Here is a 17169-nt window from a genome sequence, read left to right as displayed (position 1 = left end):
TTATGACTTTTTATGCCATACTATACTATGTCATTTTTTATGACTTTTAATGCCTTACTATAATATGACATTTTATGCCTTACTATAATATGTCGTTTTTATGACTTTTTATACTATAATATACTATGACCTTTTTGTGACATTTTATGCCATACTATACTATGTCGTTTTTATGACTTTTAATGCCACACTATACTATGACATTTTATGCCTTACTATACTATGACGTTTTTATGACTTTTTATACTATAATATACTATGACCTTTTTGTGACGTTTTATGCCACACTATACTATGTCGTTTTTATGACTTTTAATGCCTTACTATACTATGACATTTTATGTCTTACTATACTATGACGTTTTTATGACTTTTTATACCATAATATAATGTCGTTTTTATGAATTTTTATGCCATGCTATACTATGTCGTTTTTATGACTTTTTACAATATGCCATACTATACTATGTCATTTTTTATGACTTTTTATGCAACACTATACTATGTCGTTTTTATGACTTTTTATACCATAATATACTATGTAGTTTTTATGACTTTTTATGCCATGCTATACTATATTGTTTTTATGACTTTTTATGCCATACTATACTATGTCGTTTTTATGACTTTTTACAGTATGCCATACTATACTATGTCGTTTTTATGACTTTTAATGCCTTACTATACTATCATGTTTTTATGACTTTTTAATACCATAATATACTAGGACGTTTTTATGACTTTTTATGCCATACTATACTATGACGTTGTTACGACTTTTTATACTATGATATACTATGATGTTTTTATGACTTTTTTGCCATACCATACTATGTTGTTTTTATGACTTTTTATGCCACGCAATACTATGTCATTTTTATACATTACTATAGTATGAAGTTTTTTATGAATTTTTTTGCCATACTATACTATGTCGTTTTTATGACTTTTTATGCCATACTATACTATGTCGTTTTTATGACTTTTAATGCCTTATTATACTATGACATTTTATGCCTTACTATACTATGAAGTTTTTATGACTTTATACCATAATATACTATGTCGTTTTTATAACTTTTTACAGTATGCCATACTATACTATGTCGTTTTTATGACTTTTTATGCAGTACTATACTATGTCGTTTTTATGACTTTTTATGCAGTACTATACTATGCCGTTTTTATGACTTTTTATACCATAATATACTATGATGTTTTTATGACTTTTTACAGCATGCCATACTATACTATTTGGTTTTTATGACTTTTTATGTCATAATATACTATGTCGTTTTTATGACTTTTTATACCATAATATACTATGACCTTTTTTTTTTTTAAAGTATATTTTTTGGGCTTTTTATGCCTTTATTTGATAGTATAGTGGAGAGAGACAGGAATCGGGGAGGCAGAGAGAGGGGGAATGACATGCAGCGAAGGGCCGTCCGATGCGGGATTCGAAACGGGGCCAACTGCAGCGAGGACTGTAGCCTCTACACATGGAGCGCCTGCTTAGACCACTACGCTACACGACGCCCCCTTTTTATGACTTTTTACAGCATGCCGTTTTTATGACTTTTTACAGCATGCCATACTATACTATTTGGTTTTTATGACTTTTTATGTCATACTATACTATGTCATTTTTTATGACTTTTTATGCCATACTATACTATGTCGTTTTTATGACTTTTAATGCCTTACTATACTATGACATTTTATGCCTTACTATACTGTCATTTTTTTATGGCTTTTTATGCCATACTATACTATGTTGATTTATGGCTTGCTATACTATGAGGTTTTTATGACTTTTTATACCATAATATACTATGATGTTTTTATGACTTTTTATAGTATGCCATACTATACTATGTCGTTTTTATGACTTTTTATGCAGTATTATACTATGCCGTTTTTATGACTTTTAATGCCTTACTGTACTATGTTGATTTATGCCTTGCTATAATATGAGGTTTTTATGACTTTTTATCCCATAATATACTAAGATGTTTTTATAACTTTTTACAGTATGCCATACTATACTATGTTGTTTTTATGACTTTTTATGCAGTACTATACTATGCCGTTTTTATGACTTTTAATGCCATACTATACTATGTCGTTTTTATGACTTTTTATGCCATACTATACTATGTCGTTTTTATGACTTTTAATGCCTTACTATACTATGACATTTTATGCCTTACTATACTATGAAGTTTTTATGACTTTATACCATAATATACTATGTCGTTTTTATAACTTTTTATGTCATGCTATACTATGTTGTTTTTATGACTTTTTATGCAGTACTATACTATGCCGTTTTTATGACTTTTAATGCCTTACTGTACTATGTTGAGTTATGCCTTGCTATACTATGAAGTTTTTATGACTTTTTATACCATAATATACTAAGATGTTTTTATAACTTTTTACAGTATGCCATACTATACTATGTCGTTTTTATGACTTTTTATGCAGTACTATACTATGTTGTTTTTATGACTTTTAATGCCTTACTGTACTATGTTGATTTATGCCTTGCTATACTATGTCGTTTTTTATGACTTTTTACAGTATGCCATACTATACTATGTCGTTTTTATGACTTTTTATGCAGTATTATACTATGCCGTTTTTATGACTTTTAATGCCTTACTGTACTATGTTGATTTATGGCTTGCTATACTATGAGGTTTTTATGACTTTTTATACCATAATATACTATGATGTTTTTATGACTTTTTACAGTATGCCATACTATACTATGTCGTTTTTATGACTTTTTATGCAGTATTATACTATGCCGTTTTTATGACTTTTAATGCCTTACTGTACTATGTTGATTTATGGCTTGCTATACTATGAGGTTTTTATGACTTTTTATACCATAATATACTATGATGTTTTTATGACTTTTTACAGTATGCCATACTATACTATGTCGTTTTTATGACTTTTTATGCAGTATTATACTATGCCGTTTTTATGACTTTTAATGCATTACTGTACTATGTTGATTTATGCCTTGCTATACTATGAGGTTTTTATGACTTTTTATACCATAATATACTAAGATGTTTTTCTAACTTTTTACAGTATGCCATACTATACTATGTCGTTTTTATGACTTTTTATGCAGTACTATACTATGCCGTTTTTATGACTTTTAATGCCTAACTGTACTATGTTGATTCATGCCTTGCTATACTATGAAGTTTTTATGACTTTTTATACCATAATATACTATGATGTTTTTATGACTTTTTACAGCATGCCATACTATACTATTTGGTTTTCATGACTTTTTATGTCATAATATACTATGTCGTTTTTATGACTTTTTATACCATAATATACTATGACCTTTTTATGACTTTTTATGCCATACTATATTATGTCCTTTTTATGACTTTTAATGCCTTACTATACTATGACATTTTATGCCTTACTATACTGTCATTCTTTTATGACTTTTTATGCCATACTATACTATGTCATTTTATGCCTTACTACAATATGTCATTTTGATGACTTTTTATACCATAATATACTATGATGTTTTTATGACTTTTTATGCCATACTATACTATATCGTTTTTATGACTTTTTATGCCATACTATACTATGTCGTTTTTATGACTTTTTATGCCATACTATACTATGTCGTTTTTATGACTTTTAATGCCTTACTATACTATGACATTTTATGCCTTACTATACTATGAAGTTTTTATGACTTTATACCATAATATACTATGTCGTTTTTATAACTTTTTATGTCATGCTATACTATGTTGTTTTTATGACTTTTTATGCAGTACTATACTATGCCGTTTTTATGACTTTTAATGCCTTACTGTACTATGTTGAGTTATGCCTTGCTATACTATGAAGTTTTTATGACTTTTTATACCATAATATACTAAGATGTTTTTATAACTTTTTACAGTATGCCATACTATACTATGTCGTTTTTATGACTTTTTATGCAGTACTATACTATGTTGTTTTTATGACTTTTAATGCCTTACTGTACTATGTTGATTTATGCCTTGCTATACTATGTCGTTTTTTATGACTTTTTACAGTATGCCATACTATACTATGTCGTTTTTATGACTTTTTATGCAGTATTATACTATGCCGTTTTTATGACTTTTAATGCCTTACTGTACTATGTTGATTTATGGCTTGCTATACTATGAGGTTTTTATGACTTTTTATACCATAATATACTATGATGTTTTTATGACTTTTTACAGTATGCCATACTATACTATGTCGTTTTTATGACTTTTTATGCAGTATTATACTATGCCGTTTTTATGACTTTTAATGCATTACTGTACTATGTTGATTTATGCCTTGCTATACTATGAAGTTTTTATGACTTTTTATACCATAATATACTAAGATGTTTTTATGACTTTTTACAGTATGCCATACTATACTATGTCGTTTTTATGACTTTTTACAGTATGCCATACTATACTATGTTGTTTTTATGACTTTTAATGCCTTACTGTACTATGTTGATTTATGCCTTGCTATACTATGTCGTTTTTTATGACTTTTTACAGTATGCCATACTATACTATGTCGTTTTTATGACTTTTTATGCAGTATTATACTATGCCGTTTTTATGACTTTTAATGCCTTACTGTACTATGTTGATTTATGGCTTGCTATACTATGAGGTTTTTATGACTTTTTATACCATAATATACTATGATGTTTTTATGACTTTTTACAGTATGCCATACTATACTATGTCGTTTTTATGACTTTTTATGCAGTATTATACTATGCCGTTTTTATGACTTTTAATGCCTTACTGTACTATGTTGATTTATGGCTTGCTATACTATGAGGTTTTTATGACTTTTTATACCATAATATACTATGATGTTTTTATGACTTTTTACAGTATGCCATACTATACTATGTCGTTTTTATGACTTTTTATGCAGTATTATACTATGCCGTTTTTATGACTTTTAATGCATTACTGTACTATGTTGATTTATGCCTTGCTATACTATGAGGTTTTTATGACTTTTTATACCATAATATACTAAGATGTTTTTCTAACTTTTTACAGTATGCCATACTATACTATGTCGTTTTTATGACTTTTTATGCAGTACTATACTATGCCGTTTTTATGACTTTTAATGCCTAACTGTACTATGTTGATTCATGCCTTGCTATACTATGAAGTTTTTATGACTTTTTATAACATAATATACTAAGATGTTTTTATAACTTTTTACAGTATGCCATACTATACTATGTTGTTTTTATGACTTTTTATGCAGTACTATACTATGCCGTTTTTATGACTTTTAATGCCTAACTGTACTATGTTGATTCATGCCTTGCTATACTATGAAGTTTTTATGACTTTTTATACCATAATATACTATGATGTTTTTATGACTTTTTACAGCATGCCATACTACACTATTTGGTTTTCATGACTTTTTATGTCATAATATACTATGTCGTTTTTATGACTTTTTATACCATAATATACTATGACCTTTTTATGACTTTTTATGCCATACTATATTATGTCCTTTTTATGACTTTTAATGCCTTACTATACTATGACATTTTATGCCTTACTATACTGTCATTCTTTTATGACTTTTTATGCCATACTATACTATGTCATTTTATGCCTTACTACAATATGTCATTTTGATGACTTTTTATACCATAATATACTATGATGTTTTTATGACTTTTTATGCCATACTATACTATATCGTTTTTATGACTTTTTATGCCATACTATACTATGTCGTTTTTATGACTTTTTATGCCATACTATACTATGTCGTTTTTATGACTTTTAATGCCTTACTATACTATGACATTTTATGCCTTACTACACTATGAAGTTTTTATGACTTTATACCATAATATACTATGTCGTTTTTATAACTTTTTATGTCATGCTATACTATGTTGTTTTTATGACTTTTTATGCAGTACTATACTATGCCGTTTTTATGACTTTTAATGCCTTACTGTACTATGTTGAGTTATGCCTTGCTATACTATGAAGTTTTTATGACTTTTTATAACATAATATACTAAGATGTTTTTATAACTTTTTACAGTATGCCATACTATACTATGTCGTTTTTATGACTTTTTATGCAGTACTATACTATGTTGTTTTTATGACTTTTAATGCCTTACTGTACTATGTTGATTTATGCCTTGCTATACTATGTCGTTTTTTATGACTTTTTACAGTATGCCATACTATACTATGTCGTTTTTATGACTTTTTATGCAGTATTATACTATGCCATTTTTATGACTTTTAATGCCTTACTGTACTATGTTGATTTATGGCTTGCTATACTATGAGGTTTTTATGACTTTTTATACCATAATATACTATGATGTTTTTATGACTTTTTACAGTATGCCATACTATACTATGTCGTTTTTATGACTTTTTATGCAGTATTATACTATGCCGTTTTTATGACTTTTAATGCATTACTGTACTATGTTGATTTATGCCTTGCTATACTATGAAGTTTTTATGACTTTTTATACCATAATATACTAAGATGTTTTTATGACTTTTTATGCAGTATTATATTATGCCGTTTTTATGACTTTTAATGCATTACTGTACTATGTTGATTTATGGCTTGCTATACTATGAGGTTTTTATGACTTTTTATACCATAATATACTATGATGTTTTTATGACTTTTTACAGTATGCCATACTATACTATGTCGTTTTTATGACTTTTTATGCAGTATTATACTATGCCGTTTTTATGACTTTTAATGCCTTACTGTACTATGTTGATTTATGGCTTGCTATACTATGAGGTTTTTATGACTTTTTATACCATAATATACTATGATGTTTTTATGACTTTTTACAGTATGCCATACTATACTATGTCGTTTTTATGACTTTTTATGCAGTATTATACTATGCCGTTTTTATGACTTTTAATGCCTTACTGTACTATGTTGATTTATGCCTTGCTATACTATGAAGTTTTTATGACTTTTTATACCATAATATACTATGATGTTTTTATGACTTTTTACAGTATGCCATACTATACTATGTCGTTTTTATGACTTTTTATGCAGTATTATACTATGCCGTTTTTATGACTTTTAATGCCTTACTGTACTATGTTGATTTATGGCTTGCTATACTATGAGGTTTTTATGACTTTTTATATCATAATATACTATGATGTTTTTATGACTTTTTACAGTATGCCATACTATACTATGTCGTTTTTATGACTTTTTATGCAGTACTATACTATGCCGTTTTTATGACTTTTAATGCCTAACTGTACTATGTTGATTCATGCCTTGCTATACTATGAAGTTTTTATGACTTTTTATACCATAATATACTAAGATGTTTTTATGACTTTTTACAGTATGCCATACTATACTATGTCGTTTTTATGACTTTTTATGCAGTATTATACTATGCCGTTTTTATGACTTTTAATGCCTAACTGTACTATGTTGATTTATGCTTGCTATACTATGAGGTTTTTATGACTTTTTATACCATAATATACTATGATGTTTTTATGACTTTTTACAGTATGCCATACTATACTATGTCGTTTTTATGACTTTTTATGCAGTATTATACTATGCCGTTTTTATGACTTTTAATGCCTTACTGTACTATGTTGATTTATGGCTTGCTATACTATGAGGTTTTTATGACTTTTTATACCATAATATACTATGTCGTTTTTATGACTTTTTACAGTATGCCATACTATACTATGCCGTTTTTATGACTTTTAATGCCTTACTGTACTATGTTGATTTATGGCTTGCTATACTATGAGGTTTTTATGACTTTTTATACCATAATATACTATGATGTTTTTATGACTTTTTACAGTATGCCATACTATACTATGTCGTTTTTATGACTTTTTATGCAGTATTATACTATGCCGTTTTTATGACTTTTAATGCAGTACTATACTATGCCGTTTTTATGACTTTTAATGCCTAACTGTACTATGTTGATTCATGCCTTGCTATACTATGAAGTTTTTATGACTTTTTATACCATAATATACTATGATGTTTTTATGACTTTTTACAGTATGCCATACTATACTATGTCGTTTTTATGACTTTTTATGCAGTACTATACTATGCCGTTTTTATGACTTTTAATGCCTTACTGTACTATGTTGATTTATGGCTTGCTATACTATGAGGTTTTTATGACTTTTTATACCATAATATACTATGATGTTTTTATGACTTTTTACAGTATGCCATACTATACTATGTTGTTTTTCTAACTTTTTACAGTATGCCATACTATACTATGTCGTTTTTATGACTTTTTATACCATAATATACTATGACCTTTTTATGACTTTTTATGCCATACTATACTATGTCATTTTTTATGACTTTTTATGCCACACTATACTATGTCGTTTTTATGACTTTTAATGCCTTACTATACTATGACATTTTATGCCTTACTATACTGTCATTTTTTTATGACTTTTTATGCCATACTATACTATGTCATTTTATGCCTTACTATAATATGTCGTTTTGATGACTTTTTATACCATAATATACTATGATGTTTTTATGACTTTTTATGCCATACTATACTATGTCGTTTTTATGACTTTTTATGCCATACTATACTATGTCGTTCTTATGACTTTTCATGCCATACTATACTATGTCGTTTTTATGACTTTTAATGCCTTACTATACTATGACATTTTTTGCCTTACTATACTATGAAGTTTTTATGACTTTATACCATAATATACTATGTCGTTTTTATGACTTTTTATGCCATACTATACTATGTCGTTTTTTATGACTTTTTACAGTATGCCATACTATACTATGTCGTTTTTATGACTTTTTATACAGTACTAGACTATGCCGTTTTTATGACTTTTAATGCCTTACTGTACTATGTTGATTTATGTCTTGCTATACTATGTTGTTTTAATGATTTTTTATGCCACACTATACTATGTCGTTTTTATGACTTTTTATCCCTTACTGTACTATGATGTTTTTATGACTTTTTACGGTATGCCATACTATACTATGTCGTTTTTATGACTTTTTATGCCATACTATACTGTGTCGTTTTTATGACTTTTTATGACTTACTATACTATGACGTTTTTATGACTTTTTTGCTATACTATACTATGTCATTTTTATGACTTTCATGCCTTACTGTTCTATGTCAATTTATACCTTGCTATATTATGAAGTTTTTATGACTTTTTTTACGATAATATACTATAATGTTTTTATGACTTTTTACGGTATGCCATACTATACTATGTCGTTTTTATGACTTTTTATGCCATACTATACTGTGTCGTTTTTACGACTTTTTATTATGTCGTTTTTATGACTTTTTATGCCATGCTATACTATGTTGTTTTTAGGACTTTTTATGCCACACTATTATATCTACTATACTATGTAATTTTATGCCTTAATATAATATGCCGTTTTGATGACTTTTTATACCATAATATACTATGACGTTTTTATGACTTTTTTGCTATACTATACTATGTCATTTTTATGACTTTCATGCCTTACTGTTCTATGTCAATTTATACCTTGCTATATTATGAAGTTTTTATGACTTTTTTTACGATAATATACTATAATGTTTTTATGCCTTTTTACAGTATGCCATACTATACTATGTCGTTTTCATGACTTTTTATGCCATAATATACTATGACGTTATATGCCTTACTATAATATGACGTTTTTATGACTTTTTTATTCCATAATATACTATGACGTTTTTATGACTTTTTACAGTATGCCATACTATACTATGTTGTTTTTATGACTGTTTATGATTTACTATACTATGACGTTTTATACCTTACTATACTATGAACTATTTTATCACTTTTTATACCTTACTATAGTATGACGTTTCATGCCATACTATGCTATGACCTTTTTATGACTTTTTATGCCACACTATACTGTCGTTTTTATGACTTTTAATGCCTTACTGTACTATGTCAATTCATGCCTTGCTATACTTTGCCGTTTTTATGACTTTTTATACCATAATATACTATGTCGTTTTATGACTTTTTATACCATAATATACTATGACGTTTTTATGACTTTTTTGCTATACTATACTATGTCATTTTTATGACTTTCATGCCTTACTATAGTATGACGTTTTATGCCTTATTATACTATGACGTTTTTATGACTTTTTTGCCAAACTACACTATATCATTTTTATGACTTTCATGCCTTACTATAGTATGATATTTTAAGCCTTTTAAGCCTAAACTATGACGTTTATATGCCTAAATATAATATGAAATTTTTTATGATTTAGTATACAATGACATTTTTGTGCCTTACCACACTAAGACTTTTTTTGACTTAATATAGTTTATATTTTTATTCAGTACTATAGTATGACATTGAATTTTCATGCCTTACTATACCATGAGTTTTCATTCCCTAGCATACTATGATGTTGCTTATGGTTTGGAATGGTAGTGTAGTTTTTTGAGCTTTTGCCTCACAGTTTTGAGTGAGAAGAGTCTGGGTTCGGACCCAGGGCAGCCCAAAAATATGCACATCAGTTTAAGTGTCAACTCTATTGCCTTCCCATACTATGACTTTTTATGCCATACTATACTATGACATACAGTATGACATATAAATGACATATAGGTCTCTATATCAAGAATGATGTTACCATATGTGTCACATATAAGAGGATACACACATATAAGAGGATATATTATAATGACATATATAAGTATATATAATATATATATAAGTTTATAACATATATGAAATATATGAAATATAGTAAAATGCAACTTTATTAACATATATAATTATATTACATTTGCGTATGGGCATTTCTGAATCTAAATTCAGATCTTATATGTTAATAAACCATTAGGTTGACAGCATTAAAAAGTCAATCTCTTTGTTTTGGAGGGGTGGCGGTGTTGTTGTGTCCCTACCAATGTTGAGACCAAACCTACGCCCCTGGGTTGCAGCAAGGCCACACTTAGTACTTACTGAAAACTGAGCCAGATTTATTTAAGTTTGGGCCAAGTTTTTCTGAATTGGAAAAACAGGAAGAACAGAAAGAAAGAAAAAAAATATGTAGTCAGAGATGGAGGATAAGCAAAGAAGAAAGAAGAAAATAGAGTAGGGTGGTCAGCACAGGCACAGTGTGTGAGGGGATTCTGTTGCCTGGGGGCTTTGCCTACAAGTGTATACAGGCTTATATTTTTTTTAAAGAGGATGTAATCACAACATAACACTTCAGTCTATAGTCAGAAATACAATAAAAGCACAAACCAAACCAAAGAATCGAGTGGAGAATCGCATATTTACACCCTGATGATGTGGCCATTGCCTCACTTCCTACTTTCATGCTCAGATAGGCACAGCTAATAGCTAACTATTATAGAGGTGAAAGAAAATAACTGTGAACTGCACCTTTGTTAGTCAGAGAGTTCACAATGAGTGCTTATATAGAGATATAAAAAGCACTAAAATGCAAGCTGCAAAACATGTTGCAGAATATTATCCTTACAATATTTTGTGTTGCCATATATTTTTTTAAATACATTAATCATGACAGATTTACTTTAAAAAGCTGGTAGACACAGCTGCCCCAGTGACAGATAGTGCCAGTGAACGAGAGGGTGTTGTTTGTGAGCTTCCCGTCTTGTTGCGACGTATTAATGCTTCCTTCTCACCTGCAAACTGTCTCTCCGATGTCCCCCTGCCTCCAAACTTAGTCACAAGCTTCCCATTGGACTGAAAGATGAAGACACAGCAGGCCTTGTTGTCCACGGTGATGATGTGTCCATTCTTATCCACAGCCACACCTTTAGGACCCATGAGCCGGCCTGCGCCGATCTTATTCTGGGAGGGTGTAAGACAGAGAGGATTTTAGCAGGGAAAGAAAGAAATGGACATTGAGAGAATTTCTAAACCATCGTTATCTCTTTATGTTATAATGTTTATTTTCTTATGTTTCACCTAATGAATTCAGAAAAGCTTTTGAGACAGTGCAGCCTCACCTTAAACTTGCCATCAGAGGAGAAGATGCTGACCCAACGATTGTCATAGTCAGCCACAACAATGTCGCCGTTCATGTCCACAGTGACGCCTGTCGGTCTTTGCAGCTGCCCCGGAGACCGACCTCTGACCCCAAAGCGCATCTTGAACTGGCCATCATTGGAGAATACCTGTAATCAGTTCCATCACAGGACATTAACAACAATACTTTCCTTTTCTACATGACCCACACATGTTTGCACCTTACATGCATCTTCCTCTCTGCGTCTGCCTCACCTGTATGCACTGGTTGTTGCTGTCAGCCACCACCACTCTGCCGTTACTAGAGGCTGAGATTCCCTGCAGATTGGTGAACTCCCCCCTCTCTCTGCCCCGGGACCCTGAAAGAAAAATAATTACACACTAAGTAAATGTGCCATTTGATATTTTCACCTTAGTTCCAGTGTGTCACATTTTTCCTCAAAGGCTCATACATTGATGCTGATCATTTTACAAAGCATAACTTGACTTTTACCTTCCAGGTAAATTGAGTTTTTTTTTTTCATGTCAGTACAGTTCAAAAATGAACTTGCATAAACCTGCCTGAGCCAGGTACTCAATCACAGTGAGAAAATTACACTTTCATTCATTTGTGGAAGTTACATAATCTCTCTTTCTCTAACTCTTCATAATGCAAATAAGCTACCAGCAAATTCTTATTATCCTTTACACATCATCCATGTTTGCTTGTTGTTTGCTTTCTAGGTGTGATCTCCTGACAACATAGCTTGTGAATACACTGGATTTTCTGTGGATGTCATTCCTTCTGTCAGGTCTCAGCAGGTTGATTTTCATTCTGCAGTCCAGTGGCATGAACTGAAAACAGCCAGGAAGTGAGAATGCCAATCTAAAAACTTGTTTTATGGTTCAGAGACTAGTTTGTGGTAATGCTACACATTCCTGATCTGCAATTAAAACAACAAATACAGGAAATACAGAGGAAATATAGTATTTTCCCTGCTATGACATATGTCTACATCCTCTCCTAGATGTGGTCAGCCGTCTTACCCACTCTGTAGATGAGCTCATCTTCAATGGGGTTCTCCTTTTTCTTGGTGGTGCTGTACATGCTGGAGGGCCGCCGCACCGCTTTCTGCCGTATGTGGCCCCCTGTCCCGCTGGGAGACTTCACCCTCCTCTTCACGTCATCCGGAGACTGCGGCACATCTGAGGGCTTCACTGCCCGCAGGCGGAACGGGCTGCTGCGTATCGGCTGGCCGTACAGCAGCAGAGCGAAGGAGTACTCTCCCTCAGAGCGTAACGTGTAGCCCACCTCATATGTTCCGTTCTTATTGTCCGTTACCTCTGTCTCTGCAGCGCGGTTCCCATCAACGGACGTTATCTCTGCTTTTAAAACAGCGTTTCCTGTCCGCACCAGCTCGCCATCCTGCAGACAGAGGTCACTGATTCAATTCCACAACAACAAAAAAATAAAAAATCTCTTGTTGTTCAAGCATGATGCACATGGGCGCAGCATCTAGGGCAGCACTTTCTACAGACACATCACAAGCTCCTAAAAGATTTTATTTTTGATAATAATAATATCCTCATTAGTTGCCTTGGTTACAAGAGTCTCCACCATAAAATAACTTGCAAAAAACAAGCTAAAAATGGCATTAAATTTCAAGCTGTTCTCCATGGTTCACTTTACACATGTAGGAAATGACAGTGAGGCTAAATGACATGAAGACAGTACCTTATCTTTTGTTGTCACAGTAACGGTGTGGTGCTGCCCGGTTGCTGCATGGCGGAGGCCCTCTCCTGTGGCGACGGAGGTGTGAGCTACAGCTGCTGTGGTGAGGAGAACACCCAGGTTTTGGATGGAGCGTCGCAGACCTTCAGTCTCCACCTGCAGCGCACAAGATACACAACATTTTCAACTGTAGAATAACTTCCTGCTTTCTAAAGTTGGTGGAAAACAAACCAGTTAAAAGGAAAGTGAATATTAAGCCATCAGATGACCATGAATACAACTGGGATGTTCATGTTGCTCTGTATCTGCTGGATGTAAAAACTTAATTAACTCAGCTTTAATGTCTATATTCTCCAGCGATAAACATCAACATTTCACACATCACAGAACAACTTGAGATCATTAGTGACAACATGGAAAAACTCCCACACCCTCAATAGGAGAAAAAAATGTTAATAATAGACTCAAGAACTGCTTAGAAATTGCATTGCGTCACCATATAGGAACATCAGTCAGATCACAATAGTAAAAAGCAGAGAAACAGTTTGAATCAGTATAAGCAGCAGGCGATACCTGGCAGTCCAGGTGTGCATTCTGATGTGGTCTCTCGGGAAAGTCGTGTCGGGCCAGCGCTGTTACCCGCTCACTCATCTGCTTCTGAACCAGCAGCACCTTGCAAGAGACACATATTGTCTTCTAAGTCAGTTTTTAATACATCATTTGGCAAGAGCTCCCATTGTGTTACACTGCTGCATCATATTTGATAGCTGGCTCCCATAAGTGTTGTTAAGTGTTTGCTAGCTTGCTTGAACAAATTACAATCTGTCAGCGCACCTCAGTAGCACTCCCGTGGCTGAGAGCCTGCTCTGTAAAGCTGCAGCTGCTCTGGATGTGTTCCTTCCCCTGAAGGAGAGATGAGAGCTGGGTCTGCAGGACCTGCACTCAGGTAAGTGGAATACAAGGGGACACAGAAGAGCGAGTGGATGAGGAGAACAGGTCAGAGTAAAATGTGAGATGAGATGAAATATATAAAAAGAGGTGATTAAGAGTCTTTTATAATATTAAGTATTGTTGACAGGAATGTGAGAAATGTGACATGTTCGTATGAATGTGTACGCTTGTGTGTCTGACTATGAGTGTGCAAAGATGCAAGTGCACAGAAATATGCATGTGCATGCATGTGAGAGCATATACTGTATACTCTATATATATATAACATGCTAACCTTCTGCTTGGCGCTGCAGATGCTCTCCAGGTCTGTGATGAGGGCCGACTTGCGCTGATGCAGCGCCCGCTCCAGCTCTTCGAACGTGCTGGTAATCTCTGCCACTGCCTCATTCTTCCTGTCATTCAGCTGGCGAGAGATCTCACTCACCAGCTCGATGGCTGCTGTCAGCTGAGGGAGCCTGCAAGATCGCACAAGATTGCACAATGTGAACTTTTATAAATCCTTACTAAAATTAAATTAAAAATCAAAAGATAATCTGATGAGGAAGTAGCTAGAAAGCTACAAAAACGTATTCTTTGCTGAGCATGAACATGAGTCACTATAATCAGTACCAAGTTTTAACACGCCAGGCACAGCACAGCACAGGTGACATTTGATGGCAAACTGGGCCAAATGCCTAAACTCCCAAACACCTGATGTGAAGGATATATTCTGAAAGCTTTATCAAGGCATCAAGCTCCCCACCTGCTGTGTATTGCGTCCAGCTGTGTCTTCAGCGCAGCCTTGTGCTGTTCCACGACGTCCCGCAGAGGAACAGTCACATGCTCCCGGTGCTCGCCCTCTGTACAGTCCAGACACATGGCCGTCTCACATGATTCGCAGTAGAACTCCATCACCTGCAGAGGGAGACAAACTAAGTAAAAAGAAAAGCTCCCTCATTCTTGCTGGGAATTGCAGATAGGTTTAAGTTCAGTTTTCACTTGCACATTAATAATTGCTAATAACAAAAGAGGCGATGACTGAGCTGAGAGCTTCCCACCTTCCCCTCATGGTTTGGGCAGCAGAGGGGTTTTCCTGCAACTGCGGCACTGACTGACTCCAGGACACTGCAGGCCTCCGGCCGCGAGCACTCTGGGTCTCGTTGAAGGACCTGGTCGGACAAACATTTGAACCTTCATTATGCTGTTTTGTAATGAGCAGTAGACTTGTAAGAAAACCATCTGTGTGGCCTGGTGTTGTATTGTTTCCATTTTTCTTTTAGTGTTTTTGGGGACATTTTTTTCTTTTATTTGACAGTTAATAGCTGACAGGAAACAAGAGCAGAGAGCGGGGATATTTAATAAAAGTCCCCAGCCAGAATTGAAGTGGTGGCACTGGTAAACAAATCCTAAAAAGAGCCTCTTGAAGAAGCAAGGACTGTCCTGAATGACCTCAGTCTGAAAAAATGTCCTCCCTTTGTTTAACACTGGGAGTGGTTCTCACAAAAACAGCATCAGCAACACACATAAACCCTCTGGCTCAGTACTGTCTGTAACTGCTTTTTAATAATCTTTGCTTTGTTGTTTACTTCATAATCGTTTCTTCCTTTGTTCCATGTAAACGTACTTGAAAATCCTGTCGGGCTAAAACATTTGTGTCTGACTTGAAGTAAACAAAAAAAAAAAAAAAAGGATTAAGAGTCAAACCTCCATGAGATTAGTGATGAAGAAGTTGTTCTGTAGAGCACAAACTCCTTTCTCCGGCAAGATGGACGTCTGCCGACACACTGGACACGAGAGCGTCAGAGACTCTGGGGGAATGTAGTTCTGGAGACAACTGAGGAGGGAGAACAAGTTAAAGAAAGCACGAGTTAGAGTATGAGATATACCCATGTGATTCTTTTGCACTGTTCTGTGTATAATTATTAGTCATATTCAATTTATGGATACAGCAGAGAGAGAATGAGAGGACACTAGAGAGGGAGAGCTGTCACCTTATCACCGTAATTGAGAAACAGCGTCTGAGCGGTGCCGCTGTCACAACAAATTGGGGGAAAGTGTAAATCCAAGTCGATACACAGAACCCGCAGCCTCAGGAGAAAACACCCACAGTTTGAGGCCTTGAGTAAGTGAATTTCTGGCAAACCAATCTGCCTGACAGAGATGCACCGAGACAAAAGACTTCGGGGAGAGTATATGTTCGTGTGTGGCCCGTATGTTTATGCGCGTGTGGCATGTGACGAGGCCCGAGCCTCATCCTGGCAGCAGTCACACATCTACATCTATCCCACCAGCCCCTAAAGGCTGAGGATGTTCAGGCTCAGTTGCCCTTAGGAGGCAATCAATTTAACATAAGACAC

The 17169-nt window shown here is 33.4% G+C and overlaps 1 protein-coding gene across 5 annotated transcripts in view; it reads right to left on the bottom strand.

Moving 5' to 3' along the window:
* trim3b (tripartite motif containing 3b) overlaps window positions 1–17169 on the bottom strand; it is a 43957-nt gene that overhangs the window by 6010 nt on the left and 20778 nt on the right. For 4 of the 5 annotated variants that reach the window (XM_056397929.1, XM_056397928.1, XM_056397926.1 and 1 more), the window contains 12 exons: window positions 16517–16646; window positions 15871–15981; window positions 15576–15727; window positions 15108–15288; window positions 14717–14818; window positions 14456–14554; window positions 13886–14038; window positions 13198–13576; window positions 12427–12530; window positions 12153–12320; window positions 11826–11994; window positions 11137–11178 (listed from right to left, as the gene is read on the bottom strand). In XM_056397929.1, the coding sequence (XP_056253904.1) occupies window positions 11137–11178; window positions 11826–11994; window positions 12153–12320; window positions 12427–12530; window positions 13198–13576; window positions 13886–14038; window positions 14456–14554; window positions 14717–14818; window positions 15108–15288; window positions 15576–15727; window positions 15871–15981; window positions 16517–16646 (1790 nt within the window). The remainder of the gene's footprint in view (window positions 1–11136; window positions 11179–11825; window positions 11995–12152; window positions 12321–12426; window positions 12531–13197; window positions 13577–13885; window positions 14039–14455; window positions 14555–14716; window positions 14819–15107; window positions 15289–15575; window positions 15728–15870; window positions 15982–16516; window positions 16647–17169) is intronic. The other variant, XM_056397931.1, reaches the window with a different exon arrangement.

Source organism: Seriola aureovittata, chromosome 15 (assembly GCF_021018895.1).
Source record: "Seriola aureovittata isolate HTS-2021-v1 ecotype China chromosome 15, ASM2101889v1, whole genome shotgun sequence".
Classification (NCBI taxonomy): domain Eukaryota; kingdom Metazoa; phylum Chordata; class Actinopteri; order Carangiformes; family Carangidae; genus Seriola; species Seriola aureovittata.
This window is presented reverse-complemented; position numbering and strand designations above follow the sequence as displayed.